The sequence below is a fragment of the Acanthisitta chloris genome, unplaced genomic scaffold, assembly GCF_000695815.1.
Source record: "Acanthisitta chloris isolate BGI_N310 unplaced genomic scaffold, ASM69581v1 scaffold16558, whole genome shotgun sequence".
NCBI classification, from domain to species: domain Eukaryota; kingdom Metazoa; phylum Chordata; class Aves; order Passeriformes; family Acanthisittidae; genus Acanthisitta; species Acanthisitta chloris.
Window position 1 is genome coordinate 19,532 of NW_008687784.1, and position 14,443 is coordinate 33,974.

Consider the following 14,443-nt stretch of genomic DNA (forward strand, 5'->3'; position numbering starts at 1 on the left):
GACCACCAGGACCATGGGACTGATGCCAGGAGGGAGGAGATGGAGGAGGAGTATATGATAATGACTTCCAAGAACTAATTATAATAATAACCACCCATTCCTGGAAATAATGAACATGTATGAGCATTGAATGTATATAAACTGTGAAGTTTTTGTCCCTGGTTGCACAAGTTTGGTGGAGTGATCCCCCTTTTGCCCAGCGCTGAATAAACAAATACCTGCTACTCAGAGATACAAGTCTGTGAGTAGTTCTTTTCCAGGCTTTTCTCAGCATCGAAGTCAGAGGAGGCAGGTGTTAGCATACAATGCTCTGTGTAAACATACTCTGAGGATTAGCAAGAAAACCACAGAGGGAAACTATACATGGACTAATAGATACAGAAAAACTTACATGGCGATAATTTTACTTTGGCTGTAAAGACATTTTTTTTCGAACATGCAAATAAAAATATATAGATTTACGTCAAATTAAAAAGTAAAATAACAAAAACACAACAAAACTACACAGTCACTTAATTTGAGAAAGACTAGTTATGCATGTATGTAAGCTGCATAAAGGATCTGGAGACCATACCTCAAAGTTCAGCTGGGGATAGTCAAGCATGTTGCCTACCCAGGAAAGGGCAGAGTCAAGGAAAGTCAGCAGGGCAAGGAAGGAGATCAGATTCACGGTGATGTTTGCTACCAGCACAATGGAGCCAGAGGCACCCTGACTGGCTGCTTCCAGCAGATTCTTTGATTCACTATGTTAATGAAGAAAAAATGAGAGTGTGAACATTTTTAAATTCAAGAACAAACAGTACATGTACTTGATTAGGAATCTAGTACCAAAGTTAAGCTCTGTTCACTCATAGGGAAAATAACAATGAGGAATGATGAGGTGAAGCAGGCTTTTGCTGTCAATCCTCATGGCAGCGACTTGGATTGTATGCCTGTGGTGCCCTGACAATGAATTCTGGCACATTCTGGGTTGCGCAAGATATGGATGAGGTCTCAATGCTGTAGCACTGCTAGGATAAGGGAGTGGTCACTGCTCTTCCACACAGCCCTTGCAGAAGTGCCTGGGCTGTTCAGGAACAGCTCCTTACAAGCCTTTTTGCTTTGCCTGTCATTCTCAAGTCAAGTAAGACTCTCTGCAGATGGGCAACAAGTTCACTGCTGTTTTTTTAAATGATTGCTTCATCTTTGCTTTTGCAAAGGTTTGCATTTACAGATTATACAGGAAAGACTGCAGTAGCACAAATGGGAAAACCTCTTGGCAGGTCACCTCAGGTAGGCATTTCCCTCTTTCTTTGGAGAGTTTACTCTCTGGCCCAAGTCCTTGGCATCTCTGTGCCTGTCCCAATGAGTAGTGATACCTCCATACATTACTTGGTATTGGGCACACTGCACCTGAATTCACAAATAAACCATTTGCAGTATAATAATATGCAATTAAAGCATTGCTTGCATACCTACCACGTAGTTCCCCTAGAGCTTATGTCTGAGGAGCTATTTTTCCAAATCTCATTTTTGCAGTAGTACTAGTAGTCACTAGAGCCTAGGTCAGCTTACCCTTTTCCCATTTGTAGGCCACTTCTCAGAGTTATTGTCGGCTTTTCAGTTTCAGGCCAGAATAGTTTGGAGGTGACTAAAGATGCTGGTGCCGACATCACAGAAGCAGTCAGTAGGTGGGAGGTGGAAATCTAGAATTCCAATGACAGAAAATACTCTGTGAAACCACATCATACACGAACATGGAGTTAAGCAGTTAAAATTACTTGGTGCTCGTATGATCTTTCTACTGGGTGTCATTGAAACATTGACATTGCTCATAAGGAAAAGAAGAGAATAAGCTACCAGAAGACAGGGGATTTTAATGGTTAATTCCTTCAAAAAAATAAATTTGGGAATTACTCAGATGCCTTCAAAGCATTTTAGCTGGGCTTCTATACTTACAAGATTTCAGATAAACCATATATTTCCCATTTCTTTTCTCCTGTCTTACCCCTAAGGAAATATATGCTCCTAAGACACTTCCAGCAACAGTTGAGAATCCTGCTGTCATGACTGCATGGAGTTCAGATTTGGTGGCGTATGGTAAATAGGGCTGGATCAGGAGAGGAGACTCTGTCTGGAATTGAAAAACAACAACCAAATTAAGAAATTCCTAATAAAAGCCCATAGATTTCTTTTATTAACAGGGCAGAAAAATGAGTGGCTGCATCACACTTTCTTAGGTGTTTTTGACTAGTAAATCCTAGCGCTAATGAGTGCTCTAAATATTCATAGGTTGGGCTGTTTTTTACACCACGAAGGAAAATTGCATCAACACACATCTTGTATTAAGACAAGTCTGGCTGGTTTGCTGTCTCCCCAAAAGACACAATGAAATTGCCATGAAATCCCATTCTAGTTCCTAATGAGGTACGGCCACAGGTCTGAGTCAGAGGTAAGGCTGTTCATCAAGTGAAACATGTGTACCAACCACTATGGGCAGCCTGAAGCTCCCGTCCTTCTGGCGCGTGGGTGAACTTAACTTGGAGGCAGTGTCATGCGGAGGTACTGCTTAAAAACTTGAAGCAGTGTGATGCAGTGATACGCTGCTGTTAATTATTATGCTAATGTTGCTTTTGGGCTCGGATGCTACTTGGTTATCTTTCTACACTGCTTTGAAGCCTGGGACAGACACTGCTGTAAACATGGGTTTAATGGATTTCCCATTAAAGTGGTCTGTTAGATGCTGTCCCCTGCTTTTGTGGCTATGACCTCACCCAGTCTTAGTTTTCTGCATTGTCTGTCTCTCCTGCCCTTGCCTGCATCATGTGCCCTCTTTTCATTCCATTTGCCTTTTGAATTGAAAAATACCCCGAAACTGTAATTTCTTCATAGCGTTGGAGTAGCCTGCTAGTCATTTTGACAGAGATCTATCACCTACATTTATGCCCGACTTTCTGCTGGGAAATCATGTGGTACCCAAAATCCACCCCATTGTGCATTGCTACCAACATATGAACATACTGGGATTTTGGAAGTCAACCACCAGTCCTGCTGTAGTGGAGTCCTGTCTTTATAAGAAATAATTACATAATACACAGATGTTCCCTGAGCAGCATTGTCTCATTATATTTGGTAATACTGTGCTAACAAGTTTTTCTATGCTCCAACTCACCTGTCCCACAAATATGTTACCTGCAGCTACCAGAGACTCAACAGGAGTTGTCCCCATGAAAATGTGCATTATCCAACCAACCTAAAGCAATTTAAAAAAAAAGAAAATAAATTCTTCTGCCTATTCCTTGCACTTCTTGAATTAATCATGGCAATCTAACAGCTCCGAGACACCTTACAATATTTCCTGAGTTAATGATTTCAGCTTCATTCATGCAATTGTAACATTTTGAAATAAGACAGGAAGAATAATTTAACAGAATTGATAGTATCTCATACTTCTCCTGTGCACAAAATTGTTAAACTAAATTGAACAGATATTTTGATGTGTCCTTATTATTTATGTTCCAGCCCAAATGGAACTGGATCATACAAAGGAAAAAAAAAACATGAAATTTAGATTAAGGCTAAAATTGCCTCAGAAATTTCAGCAAGACAATATCAGCAAGATGAGGTTTGTGGTGCTTATAGAACAATCTCATGAGTGAGAAGGACAAAGTGTTTTTAATTTAAGACTTTCTTCAAAGAAGGTATAACTAATACTATGCAGGAAGATATTTTCCCTCATTGGGCAGTGAGGAGAGGAAGTAGGCTCGCTCTTATCTTATTGGACACTGACACCAGACATAGTCACAGTTTCATAACACCTGACAGAAATGAACACAGAGCATGAAGTGAGGAACCAGCTTCTGATCTTATTCTGGGTATCTGTGACAGGAGGGTGTATGCAGCTGCTACTGCAATGCTTAGCAGGAAGCAGAAATCCACTGTGTGATTTAAACTCCATCCTGCACTTTGGGGGCTGGGAGAGGGGCAGACAGAAAGGAAGAGCTAAGAAAGTATGGGATCTGAGGAAAGCTAGGTAGGTAAATCTAACAATTACTATGACATTAGCAATAAAACCAGAATGAGAGAGGGAAAGTGTGTTATGCAGTGACAATTAGGATTTTGCAGAGGTAAAATTAGGAACAGGTTAAAAATTACAATATTTTTCATATGCCTACCCCTGAGCAGTTTGGCCAGGGTCAATGCTACAGTTCCAAGGCATGTGCTCCAGAAGTGTCCCACACCAGACAAAAGAGTACCTACTGGCAAAAAATTCATACCTTTCCAGTGAGCCACTGCATGAATCCAACATGATAAAGCATAGACATTACTGTGTTGAAGAATACCACAATTGGCAGGACCTGATTTGAAGACACAAAATCATCAACACTTTTAGACCGGTTTCCTTTCCTTGATTCTGTGTGACATGTAATTATGTTTTTAGAGATGCACTTACAGGTATTGAAAACTCATTATTAAGTTTACACTTACACTGCAAAATTGTTAACCTTTCAGTCTTGTTGTCTGTGTTGAAATTGTCTATTTTTCATTTATCTATGTAGTTTTCTAACAGGCTTGCAATAGCTTGGAAACTGTCTGGTTTAACAGGATATGTATTAGTTTATAGCCATGTTTAAGTCAGCTCAAATATTTACTGGGCAATGGCATCTGCAAAGATTTGGATATGTACATCTGTAGACTTTGAAAACCATGAACAGAAATATATACAATGGGACTGTGGTGTAGAATTCACAGCTCAGCTGCTCTGTCTGTGTTTAAAAGCCCCCATAATTTAGACTGCTATATAAGCAAAAGTTGAAGAGGTTTTGATTGGGATTGTAGCTGACCTGATTTTACTAAATCAAGGGCAGCTTCCTTGGAAAGGCCATACTGTGTAGACGTCTTTTAATAGCACACTATAGAAAAATCCTCTTTTATTCTGCTCTATTTATAGTTGGTTATAATGCCAGTGTGGAATATTCAAATGCTCAGTAACCATAAGCAGAGACAGAATTTTCTTAAAGGTGCATACTTTTTAAATACAAAAAGTGAATATAAATCTTTCAGTAGAGACTGAAGGAAAAACTATTTCCTTCAACATATAGTTTAAAAGAATTGCATGAATTTCTAACCCACCATCTGGTCAGTTATTAAATCTGTTGGGTTTTCATCTTGAATAAAACTATAAAAGTATGTTAGATATGCAGGATCTCAGCACTTCTACACTAGTATACAACAGGAAGAAAACCTAAAAGGTTCAAAATTAGTCGGACATATTAGATACAGTTAAACAGTACACCTATGACTAGGAAACATTTACGTGCATTCAACTAGCGACATAATGCATTATAAATAAAATCAGGAATCACAATGAGAAAGAACAAGCCACTTTGTCAGTTCAGATGTTTTCAGTAAACAGAATCTGTGCCTTTCTAGGAGAGTTAGTACTATCAATAATCCTGATAAATGTTTGGAAACTCAATTTAGATGTTCAGAACCTTTCCATTTAAAGGACAGAGTGCAATTAACTGATAGCATTTCACTAAGTTAATATGAAACCACTTTCTCTAGTGTGATTCCTTGATAATTTCTGTGATCCCCTAGGGGTAGTTTGCCATACAGTAATAGCAGAAAGTTTAATTCAATAAAAGTAACACCTTTCTCCCCTGCCTGTCCTCTCCTGTGTTTTCTCCTCCCTGTTCCTGTGCGTGCTAGCTGAAGAGTCATCTGGCTCTCAGACAGCTCCATATCCTGGTACAAGTAGGGACTGATGGAATGCCTATAAAGAAATGGGTTTGGAGAAGCAGAAGCCAGATAGACAAAGGCCAGCTGTCTGTACTTGATGGCAAAAGCTGTAAGTGAGTGATATCCCATCTTTCACTCTAAATGGCAGGAAGAGCTCTCAGGTTTGAGAGCTGTGGTTTGGTTTTAGTGGAAGGAGAGAGAACACAATGTTCTGCCAATGCTGGGTGACAGCTGGCACCCCTCAGCCTTCTTCACATTCCCCTGAAAATATCTTAGATAACTTTAAAACATGCCTTTCCATTTTTATTTTTTTTATTGCAGGCATTTCTAGATGAAGCATTCGTCTTCATTAAACATTGAGGCTACCTGAAAGATGTGGGTCTCTGAACAGAGGCTCATAATGAGGTTGTCCCCAACTTGCTTCCGCCATGAAAAAATTCAGCAGTTTAATTTGGGTGTACACATACCATTACGACCTGTAGGTGGAGACAGCTGTCAGCTCTGAGAAAAAAATGGGGTGAGAACTGCTGAAGGAAATATGACCAGGATGTCAGATGGACATCAGCTGTAGCAGAAGCCTAGTTCTCAAAAAGGGCTAGCATATTTCTGTATGAGAGGAGTGAGTGTATAGGAGGTCCTGCAGTTTAGTTACACCTGCATGGTTACACTGTTGGAATTACATTTCTCTCTGTAGACAAACTTGTGTGGAAGCTTAGTCTTCAACATGTATAGCTCCTGATACCTACTACATGCCTTTAAATGGTGAAGTTTTAACTGATGAATACATTTAATGAGCACACTGAAAAATTGCACAACCTTTAATGGATAATTGAAATCAAAGAGCTCTTTAGAATTACATTTATGTGACCTCTCTGTGCTAGTTTTGGCTGGGGTGGAATGAATTGTCTTCACAGTGGCTAGTATGGGGCTGTGTTTTGGATTTGTGCTGAACACAGGGTTGATAATATAGAAATGTTTAAGTTATTGCTGAGCAGAGCTTACACAGAGCCAAGGACTTTGCTGCTTTTCATACAGCCACACTGGTGAAAAAGTTGAGGGGTGCATGGGAGGTTGGGAGGAGACACAGCCAGGACAGGTGACCCAAACTGACCATAGGGATATTCCATAACATATGACATCATGCTCAGCATATAAAGTAGGGGGAAGCAGGAGAAAGGAGGGAGATGTTTGGAGTGATGGCATTTGTCTTCTCAAGTAACCGTTAGGCATGATGGGGCCCTGCTGCCCTGGAGATGGCTGAACACCTCCTGTCTGTGGGAAGGAGTGAATTAATTCCTTGCTTTGCTTTGCTTGTGTGCATGACTTTTCCTTTCCCTATTAAGCTGTCTTTATCTCAACCCATGACTTTTCTGGCTTTTGCCCTTCTGATTCTCTCCCACATCCATTTGGTGGGGGAGCGACTGAGTGGCTGCCTGGTGTTTGGTTGCTAGATGGGGTTAAACCACAGCACCTACAAATGTTGCAGTTAATGCTTTCCAGAATGCAACCTCTAAGAAAATAAATTCTTTGAGTGGCATGTTTTATGAACTGGGTTATTTCATATTTGCCGCGATGGAGAGAGGGGACGCAGCTTGATGCAAGCAACATGTCCATTTATTGTTGTTTTTCACAAATCCTTATAGTCCCTTTGCTTAGCATATTCCCTGCTGATTGGCTTATTCTAAACATTAGGTGTGTACCAATTGGTCAACCTAAGGCACAACAACTTGTTGTTTTACCCCAGCAACATCCCAACTCGGGGCTGGTGAGCCAGCACGCAGGCACTTTCTGTTCAAGGGTCCCATCTCCACACCTACTCCTCCCAAGGCCTTCTGGCAACAAGTCCTAACACATTCCCTGACTAGCCCAGACATGCTGGAGCCTTGCTGAGATCAATTCATTATCAATTCTGCAGTATGGTTTGACCTTACCAAAGAGCTCCTTTCCAGATCATGGTTATTACCTATGCTACATGCAGAGCAGGGAATTAAAACTGTTGGCTTTTCTCAACTCCCTTCTAATTTGTGTCATAGCTTTTTTCTTATTTTCCATTAAAGGAGAAGTTCCTATTGATGTATAAGAAACATCCTGCTTTCATACACTCCTAAAGCCTCACCTTCAAAGCAAAGCCATTCTCAGAGAGCTTTAATCCTCCTGGTGTAGAAAGGAAGCTACTGATATAACAGGAACCTAATTTCACTTAATCATAGAATCACAGAATCAATTAGGCTGGAGGAGGCCTCTGGGATCCTCGAGTCCAACCTGTGACCTGACACTGAGTGCTACATCCAGTCTTTCCCTGAACACCTCCAGGGATGGTGGCTCCACCACCTCCCTGGGCAACCCATTCCAATGCCTAATAAACCTTTCTGTGAAGAAATTCCTTTGAATGTCCAACCTGTACTTTCCCTAGCACAGTTAAAACTATGTCCTTGTATCTTGTCACTACTTGCCTGGGAGAAGAGGCCAACCTCCACCTGGTTACAACCTCCTTTCACTTAGTTGTAGAGAGTCATAAGGTCACCTCTGAGCCTCCTATACTCCAGGCTAAACAACCTCAGCTCCCTCAGCCACTCCATACCCTTCACTAGCTTTGCTGCCCATCTCTGGGCTCACTCGAGCACCTCAATGTCCTTGTTGTGAGGGGCCCAGAACTGGACACAGTACTTGAGGTGAGGCCTCACCACTGCCAAGTTCAGGGGCAGAATCACTTCCCTAGTCTGGCTGGCCACACTATTTCTGATACAAACCAGGATGCCATTGGTCTTGTTGGCCATCTGGGCACACTGCTGGCTCATGTTCAGTGGCTGTCAGCCAGCACCCACAGTTCCTTTTCTGTTGGGAGCTTTTCTAGCCACTCAGCCCCTCACCTGCAGCACTGCACAGGGTTATTGTGGCCAAAGTATGGGACCTGACACTTGGTCTTGTTGAACCTCATACCACTGGTCTCAGCCCATCAATCCAACCTGTCCTGATCCCTCTTGCAGACCCTTCCTACTCTCTAGCAGATCAGCACTCCCATCCTACTTGGTGTCATCTGTGAATCTACTAAGAGTAGACTCAATCCCCTCATCCACATCATCAATAAAGATTTTAGACAGGACTGGGCCCAATACTGATTCCTGGGGGACACCCCTGGTCGCTGGACACCAGCTGATGCAGCACCATTCACCACCACTCTCTGGGCCTGGCCACCCAGTCAGTTCTTAACCTGGCAAGCAGTGCACCTGTCTAAGACACGGGCTGCCAGCTTATCCAGGAGTGTGCCATGGGAGACAGTGTCAAAGGCTTTGCTGAAGTCCAGGTAGACTACATCTACAGCCATTCCCTCATCTACTAGGTGGGTCTCCTGATCATAAAAGGAGGTCAGGTTGTTCAAGCAGGGCTTGCCTTTCCTAAACCCATGCTGGCTGGGCCTGATCCCTTGGTTGTCCTGTATGTGTTGTGTGATTGCACACAAAGTGATCTGCTCCATGATCTTGCTGAGCACTGAGGACAGGCTAACAGGTCTGTAGTTTCCTGGATCTTCCTTCTAGCCTTTCTTGTATATGACTGTCACTATTTGCCAATGCCCAGCATCTGAGACTTCCCTGGTTAGCCAAGACTGATCATAAATAATAGAGAGGGGCCTAGAGAGCTCTTCTGCCTGCTCCTTCAGCAAACTAGGATGAACCCCATCCATTTCCAGAGGCTTGTGGACATCTAAGTGGCTCAACAGGTCATTGACTACTTCCTCCTGGATTACAGGGAGTCTATTCTGCTCCCTGTCCCTGTCTACAAGCTCAGGGAGCTGATTGCCCTGAGGATAGCTGGTCTTACTGTTGAAGACTGGGGCAATAAAACATGAAGTACCTCAACCTTTTAATCATCTTTGGTGACTATATTCCCTTCAATGTCTGAGAATGAATGAGGGTTTTCCTTGGCCCTCCTTTTGTTATTAATGTATTTATAAAAACTCCTATTATTATCCTTTACAGAAGTGGCCAGATTAAGTTCTGAGCCTTTGCCTTTCAAGTTTTCTTTCTACGTGAGGTAACAACATCAAACACTTCCTGATTTGCCTGCCCCTTTTCCCAAAAGTGATACACCCTCTTTTTTAGCCTGAGTTCTGCGAAATATCCCTTCTCAGCCAGGCTGGTTCTAAATGCTTGGGTGTGCTTGTTTTACTTGGGTAAGTGTTTGCTTTTCAGAGCTCTGAAACTCTGCAGCTGCATATGAAAACATGCATTTAAAATGTACCAGTTTATGCATGCAAATGCATGCATTTATGACTAATTAGTACCTCCAGAGCCATGTGCTCAAAAACTCTAGTGGTCAAAACACTGATATGGGTCTACATATGCACATATGGGATGTGCCTACTCTAGTAACAATGTTCATTTAAGTCAGCAGAGAACTGATGTGTCCCTGCATTCTGCTAAGGATGCAGTAAGGATACATTTGGACTCTTGACAGTTTTCTGCAAAGACATACCCTATCCCTTCTCTACTCTCTCAAGAGCTAAGCCTATATTGAGACATTTCTCTCTTGAGGGGTGCTTTGAAATATCTTTGGGCAAGACTTGGAGACCGCAGTGCAACATGTGAACCTCATAAAATATCTGAAAGACGCAAAAAATAACTTCTGACCACCTAAATCTCTAAATAAATGACAAGTGTTTCAAGAGCATAGGCTGGCTGTCACTCACTGATGCTAGAAGAGAGAATTCTCTTTCTACAGGAAGAGCAGGTGGAGCATGTTTTGGTGTGGCTGTACACTTGTCTGCCCCTCTGTTTACCATATATATTCCTACGCATATGAATACGCAGCTCTGAAAATAAACTGATGGGGTTTGTTTTCTTGTTTTTCAGTATGAAAATAACCTACTTGTTCCTGTTAACCTCTTCAAGAAATCCCAGCATTTCTAGAATGAGGCTGATGCATGTTTCCATACACAAAAGCGAATGTTTGGCTGTCCGGTCCCTAGTTACGGCTTTAGTCAGCAAAGCATTTCACATCACCACTGAGGCACTAAAAATCACCTTGAAAGAATCATATTCATAAGGTATTGGCTATAAACAGAGGAAAAATAACATGGGGTTCAGAATTAAGCAATTTCACCCCTAAAATATGCAGTTTGGAATAAGAGTTGTCATTTGAGTGCTCAACAAAGAAAGGTGAGAGGAGACTGGAAAGCAAACCAAAAGGCACAAAAATACTGCATGTAAAAGATTTGCTTATTGATGAAATACATTTTATATTTTCTCCTCTAAGATACTCTGTTCTTAGTAGCAGCCTATTTTACAGATAGCACCCTTTTTCTCAAGTAGTGAATGAGCTAAGTTTGAAGAATATATAGTTTGGAATGTCACCTCAAGAGACAAAAGAAGATAAAAGTCATGTAAAATCCATGGTCAGGTGTCTGAAATACCAGAATAATAACCTCTGAACAACACCAGATACATTTCTCATGTTTGTTTGCGTGGGGTTGTTTGTTATTTGGGTTAGGGGGCTTATTGTTTGTTTGGGGGAGTTTGGGAGGAGGTTTTTTTGCTTTATATGCTCTCAATTCCAGCCTGCCTAAGCAGGTATTGTGGCATGGGCTACTTGCAGAGGCAACATCTGTGAAGCAGTGGTCTGCACAGCACTTATGGGTGCAACAGCATAGCATGGTATAGCACTTTCACTCATGGGGAGGTGGGGAAGATACGTTGGAGGTAATATTTCTCTTGGTGACCAGGTACAAGCCTTTTAACCTATTCCTTGCAGAAAGATATCCCAGAGGTCTGTCTACATGTAATATCTGTCCCTATAATAAGACTAAATAAATGCAGCCTCTCAGTGTACAACAGTATATGAAGGGCACCATGTGGTGTTCTCAGATTTTCTATTCAGTGTCTCATAGTACCTCTTAACTGATTTGTCTGGTGACTACATAGGTATGAAAACACATGCAATAAATTTATTTCCCAGATATACTGCTCCTTTCCTGTTGTCTATCTGCCACACAGTATATATAAAAACTGCCTTACCTTAAAAGCAAAGAAATGATCTGTGTATTTGTCACCAAACACAAACTTGGCACCTGCGTCAGAGTTCTCCAGAAAGGTCTAGGGACAGAAAACAAAGTAAGTTAGCCACAAACTCTTGGTACCTGCCAAAAACTAAGCAAATATTGCTAGTTGTCATGCAGAGATCTGGTGAGGTACAAGGAGCTTGTGCTCTGAGCTGTATGGGTCCAGGCCACACTGACTGTGTCTGGCTGAATCAAGAGACTCTGCTCTGCCAAGAGTGCAAGCTGCTTCAGGGCATAGGGTACATATTCCTGGAGTACCCAACACAATTGAGGCTATAAGCTATACTAAAAGAAACATTTATTTTTTAACCCAAATAGTGTGGTGCATTTCTATGCTCCATCTCATACAAATAAGTGCAATAAACAATAGAGTTTAAGACTGAGATTTAATGGGTGAAGTAATAAGTTTTGAAAGGAGTAGCTAAAAGTTAGCTTAAAGAAATTGTCTACCTTTTGGTTTTTATCTGGTGGTGCATTTTGATAGTCCTGATGACAACATATACATTAATGATACCGTTTAAAATGGAGTTAAAATACAGCTTATAATAGCCCTAGTAATGAGTTCTGACAGGAGTGACTGTAAGTTGTCTGAAGCTAATAGAATAGAGAACTAAACCTGCTTCAGTCAGAGACAACAGGGGAAACTGAGAACCTGGTGACAAAACCCGAATGATTCCCACTGCTTGAAGATGAGACAGACATCAGACTGTGTCTTTGTTCCTGCACAGGCATGGTATATTCTGCACTGTCTTGTTTTATGTGTGCTTAGTTACATGTGCTGTGAGCAACAGCTGTGAGAAAATAGCATCTCTGGGGTGAAAAGTCTGAACATCCCTCAGTGGTTACTCTCTGATCTACATTTTGGATATTGCTTATTCTTTATTGTAACTGACTTCTTAAAAAAACCTTATGTCTGCAGGGTCACCTACAGACAGATCTTGTACACTCTCTAGAGATCCCGTGCTGTTCGCAGATGTGGATTTTGCCACCAGGCCACCCTGAAGACAACAGTGGTTCTGCCCTAAATCCCAAGGCTTTTCAGCATATGGCATTTATTGCTAGGATGCTTTGGAGCTGGGCCAGGTCTAAGGGCCAGGTTTCTATGAGTGCCCTGGCACAATAGTCATATTGTGTTTTGAGAATTCAATTTATAAATTCAGACCAAGGATGGTAAAGCTGTTATGAAACAGGGTGATGCTGGCCATTACTCATCAGCCTGTCCCCCATGGTCTTGTATTAAATGGACTAAAAAGAAATGAGGAGGTTGAATTCAGGTAGTCAGCTACTTTTCTGAGAACTCGGTTTTCCCCAGGAGGAGAAAATATCTGGGGCAAATTGACCCTTGACCTGCCTAGCTGTTACGTAAGTGTCTCAAGATGAAAAATTACATTTTAAAAGTAAAAATTTTGCCCAGTAGCTTACCTGGATCTGAATGCCTAGCCAGTTAAATGCATCAAACCCCACTTTGGTTCTCAAAATAAGAAGCCCAAGAAAAAACTGCATTCCTATTCCTGAAAAAACTGGTCTCCAAGCAACCTAGATGGACAGAATAACAAGAAACTGCTTGTTATTTAAAAAAAGAATAATTTACTTTATACACTTATTAAAGTAACACAAGGGGGTTTTCTGACTATACTGCAGGATAGGTGCAGCTGCCAAAAGAGGTTGTAGGAGACTTGGATCTTCACATATCTGGACAGAGAATAAGGAGATTTTGCTGCAGGGTTTGTTCTTGGGTAATTTCAACTCTGTTTCTGTTCCCCAGCTTTACAGACCTTTGATACTAGAGAATGACTCAGTTATATATTGTGATTCATGATATAAAGATAGTGGAAGAAGAAATCATGACTGCCTGTGACAAGTTCCTCTTTACTATACTGTCAATTTCTGCTCTGCTGCATCAGAAAATATCTTTGTTTTGTGAAAATTGAATCAAATTACTTACAAGGCAAAGAGCTGAGAGGGCACTTCCTAATTTACTCAGATCGTATTTGACTAACAAGCCAATTAGATATAATGAGAACTCATGGGAGAGCACAAAGTATTTGGAGTGTGAGTTTTCACCTCAGCTGGAAAAAGAGGTGTGGCAAAGCATGGGGCAGGTTCATTAGTCCTTGCTGAGAGGACTTCTACTCTTCAGAAAGTCTCAGCACTGATGCGGGTGCTGAAAAGTGTTGGTGAAACTTGGTGACCTGGACAAAGGATATAAGACTAATGGAAGCACATGTTGGTATGTGAGGCATGCACACAGGAGTGAAAGCTGAGGTGGGAGTTGTAGTGGTTGAAGTAAGCCCTTTGTAACACCACAGTAGAACAGAGTGGACACTTTGGATAGAAAACCAAAATAAATGGCATTGACAAACCTATGGGAGTGGGTGAGCATAAAGTGAGGACCTCAGCTTGGCCTCGGCTGCTGCATTTGAAGTGGGAAGCAAACTTATGAAAGCTATACAAGGGAAGCATGTCTCCAGTTCCATGCAATTTGTGTTGATGTGATTACAGTGCCCTCAGACAAATGCCTATGATGTCCTGAGGACAGTGGTGAGGCTCCTGGGGTGAAAACGTGGAGAAGGCCTACCTCAGCCTGCACTGATGCTCCAGGAGCAAGCGTATCCCAACCACATCACAGCTGGAACAAAAGACAGGCAGCAGCTTCCCGAAACAGTG

At 41.7% G+C, this 14,443-nt stretch overlaps 1 protein-coding gene across 1 annotated transcript in view; it reads right to left on the reverse strand.

The window, feature by feature from the left end:
- SLC28A3 (solute carrier family 28 (concentrative nucleoside transporter), member 3) overlaps positions 1 to 14,443 on the reverse strand; it is a 43,246-nt gene that overhangs the window by 10,614 nt on the left and 18,189 nt on the right. Inside the window, exons 6-12 of the mRNA XM_009080757.1 lie at positions 13,199 to 13,312; positions 11,733 to 11,810; positions 4,257 to 4,337; positions 3,152 to 3,232; positions 1,988 to 2,113; positions 1,555 to 1,685; positions 575 to 743 (exon numbers count right to left, since the gene is read on the reverse strand). Coding sequence (XP_009079005.1) covers positions 575 to 743; positions 1,555 to 1,685; positions 1,988 to 2,113; positions 3,152 to 3,232; positions 4,257 to 4,337; positions 11,733 to 11,810; positions 13,199 to 13,312 — 780 coding nt within the window. The remainder of the gene's footprint in view (positions 1 to 574; positions 744 to 1,554; positions 1,686 to 1,987; positions 2,114 to 3,151; positions 3,233 to 4,256; positions 4,338 to 11,732; positions 11,811 to 13,198; positions 13,313 to 14,443) is intronic.